General features: G+C 36.8%; 1 protein-coding gene across 3 annotated transcripts; it reads left to right on the top strand.

Moving 5' to 3' along the window:
* Nucleotides 1–2287: 2287 nt before the first annotated feature.
* LOC141647537 (putative protein phosphatase 2C 65) lies at nucleotides 2288–7589 on the top strand. 3 transcript variants are annotated; one of them, XM_074455752.1, is made up of 5 exons: nucleotides 2288–3387; nucleotides 4742–5224; nucleotides 5473–5850; nucleotides 6165–6506; nucleotides 6750–7589. In XM_074455752.1, the coding sequence occupies exons 2-5, from the start codon at nucleotides 5024–5026 to the stop codon at nucleotides 7191–7193; spliced, it is 1365 nt and encodes a 454-aa protein (XP_074311853.1). In that variant the 5' UTR covers nucleotides 2288–3387; nucleotides 4742–5023; the 3' UTR covers nucleotides 7194–7589. The 3 variants fall into 3 exon arrangements, with proteins under 3 accessions (XP_074311853.1, XP_074311852.1, XP_074311854.1); XM_074455751.1 differs by having other exon boundaries at nucleotides 2288–3450; XM_074455753.1 differs by having other exon boundaries at nucleotides 2288–3450; nucleotides 5469–5850.
* Nucleotides 7590–10072: the final 2483 nt, after the last annotated feature.

Raw genomic sequence — 10072 nt, 5'->3', positions numbered from 1 at the left:
CATACTACGCATGTACATATACGCAACTCCTTATGTAATCAATAAAACGATCTACTTCATATTATCAAAATGTCACGTCATAAACATACAACATGCTTTTCATCCAATTCAACATACGAATCACTTATCGTTCAACTTCCATACCTCCAATCCTCCACATTCAACATCCAACAATTCACTACACATGACACTATGTACACATACAAACCAATAGACAATACATACGACACTGACACATATCCCATGTGACCGGTTCAAAATTGCAGGGCGAGTTCGCGACTTTAGGACGTCTTCCAAGCCTTTGCATTAGCTCCTACAACTTCTACCCCGGGTTCATTTTAATTGACTCCCTATGTTCATTAAATTCATTGGTTACAAGTTTCAAGATCGTCGCTCTGATACCACTTTGTGACACCCCCATACTCCGAGTGCCTTACCAAGACCACTCAGGTATAAGAACGTCACCATCTCGGTTCCCCGAGACAATGATAATCAAATGACAATAACGAAACATAATTTAAATAGTAATAAAGTTTAAGTGATTACAATTCCAAAACCAAACTGATAAAAATACGGTACATGTTCTCAAAAACCAAATGTATCAAACTACTGAAATACGACAACACAGAAGACTCTAATCACCGGTGGTGACACATCCCACTAGCCCCAAACGCCTCTAATCAAACCTGCTCAACAACTGCTCACCATCCCCGAATGGATCACCACAGTTTTACGAAACAAAGACGGGGTCAGTACTAATTACACAACATAAATCACAATAAAACAAGTACCAAACAGCTCAATCGTTACATCCAATCCCAACTCCATAATCAATCTCCTCATAACTGACTACACACTAAAGTGTGTAGTCCTGCCAGAGTACCCATAGCAACAAATTACTCCACACCGCCAGATGGGGGACCGCACCATTCCCACCTAAGCCCCACTCATCTCCATCGAGCGATAAACCCAAGTCCATTAATGTGCACATCCCTTCGTGGCGGATTCCACAGAAGGCGACCATGGGCGTGAAGCCACTCCCGCAAGTGACTCCATTCACCGAGGACGCACCCAAGAACACAGACGATAAACAATAACCATAACACCAAAATCAACAAATAAATCTGAATCAATCAACAATATACAATCTCAACCGTCTGAATCAATCAACAATCACTAACTACAAGACAATCACCACACATATCATGTAACTAATACGAGTAGGGAAAACCCTACCTGGAATGCAACACAAACAGCAGACGATCTAGCAGCTGTCTCAAAATCGTTCTTCTACGAATCCTCCTCCTTTTCACATAATCATACAATCACTACTGACACAACAAATCATAAAAACCCCCAATTCCCAAAATTAGGGTTTAAACAAAGTCAACCAAATGCTATAAAAATGGTACGTGGATCTTACCCTTGACGCAAGGATTACTATGATGCAAAGAACAACGAAATCCGACTTCTGTAGCTCCGGGATTTGTCAATAAAGCGGAATAACAAGGCAACGTACTTGAGAACTCTCTTAAACAGTGAATTAGGTTTTAGCAAAAGTGTTTTAGGAAGATGACGAACTTATAATATATTAATCCGCTTTATTAACAAAACCCGTCAATTAGCACCCGTAACCCCTCCTTGAGTGCCTTAGGTTTGGTTAAATGTCAATTTGGGTGCCGAGATTTGAATAATTTTAAGGGTGGTGTTCATTCATGGACATGATCCATTTAAGGGTTTTTTGATAACTACTACCTTTGTATTACACTGTTTTAAGAACTACTACCAAAATAATTTTCGCTTAAAAACTACTACCAATAAGTTTGAATTTTTTAAAAAACACTACCAAATTTCATCCAAACTCAATAAAACACAATCTCAGCCATTTATTTTTGAATTTCCATCCTAAGTTGTTATTTTTATACCTTAAACTAGTTAATTTGATGACGTTTAAGCAACTTTTTTACCTTAATTACGTTAGATAGGTGAATTAGATAAAGTTAATTTAAAGTAAATTTGCCCCAAAATGATTGGCAAACAGTAGTATTAGTAGTGCTAAAGGGGTAAAGTTTACAACTTAAGATGGAAATTAAAAAATAAATGGTTAAAATTGTGTTTTATTGGGTTTAGATTAGATTTGGTAGTGTTTTTTAAAAAAATCAAACTTACAGGTAGTAGTTTTTAAACGAAAATTATTTTGGTAGTAGTTCTCAAAACCGTGTAATACAAAGGTAGTAGTTATCAAAAAACCCTTAAATGGATCATGTCCATGAATGAACACCACCCTTAAAATTATTCAAATCTCGGCACCCAAATTGACATTTAACCAAACCTAAGGCACTCAAATTGTAAATTTTCCATCCATTAATGGAGTCGAAACCAAGCTTACTCAGAAATTTTTCATGGTCTTCCTAATCTTCTTGATTTGTTGTTGTAATTTGTGCTCTTTCTCGTCAACGTTAACCGTAACTCTCACCACCGCCACCCCCGCGAAAACCGTCGGAGAATCCGCCGATTATTGACTTTACGCCTTAATTTTCAAAGGATTTGTTGCCGTCGGCGTTACGGTGGCGGTGAATTTAAGCCGCTTTTAGTTGGACTAAAGAATAGGATGATGTTTCCATTTAATAGCGAATTTTTCGACTTTGTTTAATTAAATTCTTGCACATTTATTAGAGTTCATCTTGTTGGTGATGTTAGTGTTGAATATTTACGTGAGATTGTGATGAAGAAAGAATGTAGTGCTGGTCGTGCTGGTGGTGATTATGCGAGTAATAACTAATACTCCCTTTGTTTCAATCAATCATTTGTTTATCTTTGATTAAAATACCCCTCACAAATTATTATAAATGGTAAGCACATGATTGGGACGAAGGGAGTAATAGGGAATGTAAGGTTGTGTCGGGATTTAAGAAAGAGATACTTAGGAGAGCCGAAAATTTGAGCAAGGAAGAGCCTTTGAAGACATGGATTACATTGAAGAGGAATATACCGTATGTTAACTACAAGTATCATCTTTGGAGGAATATACCAAATATACAATATTTAACTATCCAATCCGACGAAGATGGTGGTGTAGATTAGATTCTCGGGTTTGATTTTGCGGAGTGGTTGCAGTCGACTCAGACTGATATAGAAATGGATGTGAAAGGGACTGAGCTGTTTGATCTCATCTCGAGATTGATAGAGAGGGAGGTGATTTGTATGACCGATTATACGCCACGAGGTTTTTCTCGAATGCCATTATAATCGGTGGCATAGGTTCTAACTGCTAAGTAGGAGAATCTTACGGGCAATGCTTGAACCTTTTTACCACCCTCAGAGAACACGGATTTCTAGTTCATCAATGGTGGTGATCGACTGATTGCTAACATATCATCTTTGGAGGTGCTGCCCTCGGATGGAGTTACATTATAGTACTATACTGAAATGTTTTTTAGAGACAATGTGGTAGTTGTTTCAATCTTTGCATTCTTTGATTCTTCCTTTTTTTTTTGGTTATGTATGTTACTGGTTTATTGTTGTTTCCTGCTGTATTCATGTTGGTTATGTGCTTAAGATGCGAGCGCCTTTGGGCATTAATATATCAAGTAAATTGGTGCAGACTTGTAGTTGCCTTATTGATGTTTATGTTGCAGTGTGCTTACAACTCTTTTCAGCTCCAAACTTTCATTCCCCGCATGTAGTAGTTTAGTACAGCATCCTGGCAAACCTTGTGATGTCCTGTCATATAAGTAGAAATCCTCTGGTGCATGAATCTCAATGTGACATTGCCTTCCTACGCTTTACTCGTTCTGAGTCATGTTTATGAAGGCTTATGTGATGCTCTGCTGACATATTCCTCCTCCGTTATATGTGTTTGATGTGCCAATAAATAGCACCTATGCTCCCTTTCGGACAAGTTGAGTGGGAAAATGGATCATAAGGGTTATTTAGTTTATCAAAGGTTCGTGTCAGCGTAGGATTTTCCGTCCGTTTCAAATCGTGAAGGTTTTTGTTTTTAATTAGCCTTTTTGGCTTGGGTTTTTTCGTTGCAATTCTGGTTGCTCTTGTGTCCAAGTCGGGTAAGTTTTGTCATGTCTAGGAACGACCAGACGGAGAAGTCCAGCCCAAGGTATAGTCCTTGACAGTCAACATTAATCACGGCCAAGTTGTCCAGCTTTTGAAGGTTATCTCGACTATATTGAAATCAAGTCTTAAACCGAGATTTAATACCATGATGGCTCTGGCCTGTTTGCTGTCGATGAAAAGAACGCGACTCTGGTGGAGTTGAGAGACTTGAGACCAACTGGCTGTACACGAAACTTTTGACACTTTATGTCATCTCTACATGTTACTTAGGAACAGATGTTAACAATGACGGCTGATTCGTGCATTTCTAGTCATGTCACGTAAGTTTGCGTTTAATATGAAGATTTAACATGCTTCAGTCTATCTGAAAATTAGACTTCAAATTACTAAGCAACCAAACCCAGGATTGTCTAACATGAACCCCACCGGGACGATCTGATTGACATGTCTATTTCTTGTATTAGCTGATTTTCTGTGATAGGGAAATAGTTATCTACAAGGAATCAATTAGTGATTACGGATATATAAAAGACAGAGCTAAATATAGTCATCCAATCCAGGAAAAAAATGAATCCAAAAATAGTACTCAGTAAAAAGGCATATCAATTCTACCTTATATCCTTATTGATCTACCAAATTTTAATCTTTTGATCATCCTGCAAAATTTCAGGCTGCAAGAATCCAGCAAAGAGAAAAAAGATTGAATTATTCGGCCAAATAACAAGCTAAATCCTTCTCTGCAAACAATCCAACATTCTTATTTTTATTTTTATTTTTTGTTTCAAACATTTTTATGATTATCATACTTAACTTTAGAAGTACATTTCTTGTTTATCCGGAAACCTGACAGTATCTTAGATTTTTGGCTTTGTTTTTACCAGAAACCAAAAAGAAATAGCATTGCGCAAGAATTGCATTGTTAGCCATAGATATATGGCGGGTTGCCAATAAAATGGGAACCTGTTGTAGCCGAAAACAAAAGTATGGAACTCATGGTAACCGACAAATCGGTGTTTGTGAAAATGATTCCGATCAGGTCATAAGGGGAGATTATGGAGCATCTATTAGGCTTCAAGGTTTTTCAGGCTTTGTTTCAATGGCCACTATGCAGGGGAAGAAAGGACTTAATCAGGATGCTATGACTGTTTGGGAGGTAATTTTTATCATATCTGTAACTGATTCAGAAACTTAGAATAAATCGTCAAAGACTTGTTACTCTTTCTCTTGTTTCTGTCATTCGTTGAGATGAATGTTTGAAATTGAAAAAACCTTTATTGACATTTTCGTCTTTGTTATGCGAGGTAATTGACTAATTGTGGATGTTGTTATAGAGAACCCATTTTAATGTAAATGTCTCCCAAACCGGGAAGTTCTTATCTGACAAGAAAATGTGATAGGCAGGACTTTACAGGAGAGAATGAAATGTACTTTTGTGGGGTGTTTGATGGTCATGGACCAAGTGGGCATAAGGTGTCTCGGAGGGTCCGTGACCAACTACCGGCCAAGCTCTCAACCGTATATCACCACATCAAAATCACAGGCCGTAGCCAGAGTGACGTGGATGCCTTTTGTGATGACGTAGATGACTCCAACTCTGAAACCAGAGAACCCAACAGTAGATCCGTCCGTGACGCGGATGATCCTGTAGCTGATCTAGTTTTCTATAGATGGAAGTCCAGCCTTTTGAGGGCATTTAGAGAGGTGGACCAAGAGCTCAGTCTCGACTCCTCGATTGAAAGTTACTGCAGTGGTAGTACTGCTGTAACTATTGTTAAGCAGGTAAGGACATATGTCAATGTTCTTTAATAAGCATTGTTTAAATGACCAGCATTCTTAGTAGTTGTTTGGTTCAAGACATAACCTTTCAGTGCATACGGAATACGGAGTAGTATTTGCCATGAGTTTCTTATTTTCTGGCTAAAATTGTCTAGTTTATCATGAAAAATAGAAATTTTCTGGAAAGTCGAAACCCTGTGACCTCAAACAAATGAAATCACTTGTTCGACCAGTTTGTCAAGCACTATGAATTAAGGTGCTTACTCCGTCAGTAGCAATTTCGTAACGTTTCCTACAATTTTCCTGAATGTACGTAGGGAGATTACCTAATAATCAGCAACTTGGGGGATTCACGAGCAGTAATGTGCTCGAGAGGGGAAATAGGGCAAGTGATAGCAGTACAACTAACAGTGGATTTGAAGCCAAGCCTTGGCAAAGAAGCAGAGAGAATTAGGCGTTGCAAAGGAAGAGTCTTCTCCCTTGGTGCAGAGGCTCATGTCCTTCGGTTATGGTTGCCTGATGAGGATAGCCCTGGCCTTGCTATGACTAGAGCTTTCGGAGACTTTTGTCTCAAAAGTTATGGCCTCATTTCCGTCCCTCAAATATTTTGCCGCAAGTTGGTCGAAGAGGACGAGTTTGTAGTCCTTGCTACTGACGGAGTAAGCACCTTAATTCATTATGTTTCAGGTCATTTTCTAGTCAATGGTTGATTAGGTCATTTTACCATGTTGTCTATCAACGTTTTTGTCTGAACCGAGTCACTTGGGATTGTTTTAGGCATTGAATCAGTTCAAAGTTCAAATCTGCTTTAGATGACAGATATGATCCTCGTTGTGTCAGTTCTGTGAAGTCTTACAAGAGTTTGTTTATCCTGCATTACTAAATTTATTTTGTTTTTTCAGATTTGGGATGTTCTAACGAACTTCGAAGTAGTTAAGATAGTCTTGTCAGCAAGGAAAAGACCATCAGCAGCAAAGTTGCTGGCAGTACATGCGATACGAGCATGGAAAAGCCGATACCCATCCTCGAAAATTGATGATATTGCTGTGGTGATCTTGTTTTTGAAGCCTCCGCCACTTGAAAAATCCTTGTCAGATATCAGCCATGTAACACCAGACAGTTTAAGCCATCTGAACTCTTCTATATCTCAGTATACGCGTAGAAGTATTAGCAGTATTGATGCTAATGATGTATGCGACGTTAGGGAGACTAATAAAGGGAAGTCTCATAATGGTTTGTCAGAGTTGGGTGAAGGAGAAAGCTTAGTAGACATGACACTCAACTTCCCTCGGTATTCGAATGCTCGACATAGATCAAGATCAATGACTAAAGATGGGGATTTCTGAGTATTTTACTCATTCCGATCAGCTTGAAAATTGCACTGAAATGTGAAGGGAAGGATGTGGGAATTGGAAGAACTTGGTAGAGATGGGTTAAGGAGTTTACCATGTTTATTGATTGGTTCTTGGGCTGTTTTCCCTTAAACCAAGCAGACAGAAATATTCCCTGAAACAAAAAATGAGAAGAAAGCCAGACTAAAGTTCTCCAATTTCATTGGTCTTGTATGTCTTAGAACGTTATTAGGAGTACTATTTTACGTGTAATAGACTAATAGATGATTAGTTTTCGAGGTTCGCCCCTCATATAGTTAAAACTAGTATTGTTTGAAGTTCCATTTTATAGATACATTATATTAGCGTATGAATTAAAAGGAAAGAAAAAAAGGAGTTTTTCTTATTTTATGACTTTCATGGCTTTAAGTATAGAACTATAGATTAACTTTTTGTTTTGTTTCTATTTCTCCTTTTAAGTTATACATCAAAAAAATAATTTGCTTTATTTTCTGAACAAGAGTTTAAAAGCGAAAAAATTTCGAAGTGAGGTTAGGATAGACTTATTATCGAAAATGGGTCTACGACTCCACTTATAGAAATGTACAACATTATCCTATGGATTAAGTCGCTTAGTGACAGCATAATTATCATAATAAATCTCTCTCTCTCTCTAAAAAGCCTCCTACCACTCTCTAAAAAAAGAAAACCCTAAAACCTCTTTTTGAACAGCCGTCGCCTCTCCTTCCAGTCACCTCCCCCTTCTCCCCCTACCATTCGCCGGAGATGGGGTCATTCCTTGACCCATCTCCGGTGAGAAACATGCCTCCTTGGTTTTCGCGGTCCTCTATAGCCTGACTTCACGCTTTTCTTTCTTCGGATCTCTTCTCCGTCCCGATCGTCTGGTGGCTTGCTTGGTTTTTTCGTGTGGTTGTCCTGAGGTCGTTCCGTTCCACGTTCCCCTGTCCTGTCATCGAAAGCGTCGCATGCGGTCCTGGGGTGTTTCCCCTTTCCCTCGCCCCATTCCCCACCCCGGGATTGTCCTGGTAAGTTCCGTGTCTTGAACGGCGGTTGTTGTGTCTGGTTGATGAGCATAGCTCATCTTGGTGGTTTTTTTTGTTAATGGTGGTGATTTTGGGACGATTTGGTGTTTCCTCTCCCCCTCGCCCCTTCCTCCACTAGATCGGTCCCTTTTCCGAGGTTTAATGTCGCTCTGTCGTGTTTTTTTGGTTGGTTGTGTTGCATGTCCGCCGATGGTCCTGGAGGGGTCGCTTGGAATTTGGAGTCTCAGTGGTATGGTGTTCGTTGGGTGTGCCATGTCTTTCGAGGATGGTCTGTCGAGTCCGACTTCTTTTTGGTCGTAGTGAGGTTATGTTTGCTGGGGATCCTTTCCTTTCTGATTGAGGTGTGTTGGGTAGGGTGATTTTGGGATTTTGGAGGTGGTGTTGGTTGGAGTTGGAGGCGGTGGTCTTCTCATCTTTTGAATGTTGTTTCCATTTATTTTCTTGTCTTGTTTGTATCTCCTAATAACCTCCTTCAATAGGAGTCTTAGTTGTCTTTTTAATGGTAAGTCAAGTCCCTTAAACGGTGTTGGTGTTGTGGTGCTTGTGTCTCTGGGGGTTCGGGTTATACATTGCGTGTTGGATTTCCCGGTCCGTTTTCCCTATGATCAATGGGTGCGATCTCTTAGGTGTAGGAGATTTATCTCCGCCGAGGGCAGACTTTGTCTTGCCTTTCATCTTTTCTTGCTACGTTCTTTTCGTAAGAGCGTAAGTACACCCTGTTATTGTCACTCCGGCGCTTGTAGGTGTCAACGGTATTTTGAGATCTTCCGTGTTAATGATGATGATATCAACGTTCGGAACCAAGCTGCCATCCTTTGCCATTCTACCGTCGCTAATGTTACTTTTCTTAATGTCGCAGATCTTCTTTTAAATAAAAGTTATGTAATATCGTTGTATGGCTTTGTAGTGCTAGATTTAGTTGTCAAGTGTCTGGTGCTACCTAGTCGAGTAGCTTACTTTGTATTGTTAACAATAATGTAAGGCCCTGTTCTTTTGATTTGAAATTGTCTCAATCAATCAATCAATCAATCAACTTAATGGAGTGAATCAATCAATCAACTTAATGTAGTTAATGAATCAATCAATCAATCAATCAATCAAATCGAATCGATCGAATCAATCAATCAAATCAAAATAATAATAATAATAATAATAATAATAATAATAATAATAATAATAAATATTATAATAAAAATAATACCAATAATAATAATAATAAATATTATTATAATATTATTCATTAATAATAATAATATATTAATATAATCTAATAATAATAATCTAATAAGATATATAAAAAATAAAATAGTAATATAATAATAAATATAGTAATAATAATAATAATAATAATATATTAGTAATATAAATGATAACATTATTAATAATAATATAATATATTAATAATAATAACTAAAAAATAAATAATAATAATATAATAATAATAGGTCTAATATAATAACTTATTAATATAATAATATTAAATATAATAATAATAATAATAATAATAATAATAATAATAATAAATATGTGATTAATAATATTAATAATAATGAGTATATTAATAATATAATAAATATAAAATAATAACTTATTAATATAATAATATTAAATATAATAATAATAATAATAAATATGTTATGAATAATATTAATAATAATTAATATATTAATAAAATAGTAAACATAATATAATAATAATAATAATAATAATGATAATAATGATAATAATAATAATAATAATAAATATATTAAATATAAATATAATAATATAAACAATACGAATAAATTATTAATAAATATAATAGTAATATAATAAATATAAAAATAATAA

This window comes from Silene latifolia, chromosome 3, assembly GCF_048544455.1.
Source record: "Silene latifolia isolate original U9 population chromosome 3, ASM4854445v1, whole genome shotgun sequence".
In the NCBI taxonomy this organism is placed as follows: domain Eukaryota; kingdom Viridiplantae; phylum Streptophyta; class Magnoliopsida; order Caryophyllales; family Caryophyllaceae; genus Silene; species Silene latifolia.
This window is presented reverse-complemented; position numbering and strand designations above follow the sequence as displayed.

Bases quoted from the DNA above. Each gene is read 5' to 3' on its own strand.
- LOC141647537 (XM_074455752.1), top strand. From the start codon at position 5,024: ATGGGAACCTGTTGTAGCCGAAAACAAAAGTATGGAACTCATGGTAAC. The intron at 5,851-6,164 runs GTAAGGACATAT...GAATGTACGTAG, and splicing joins CTGTAACTATTGTTAAGCAG to GGAGATTACCTAATAATCAG. The intron at 6,507-6,749 runs GTAAGCACCTTA...TTGTTTTTTCAG, and splicing joins TAGTCCTTGCTACTGACGGA to ATTTGGGATGTTCTAACGAA.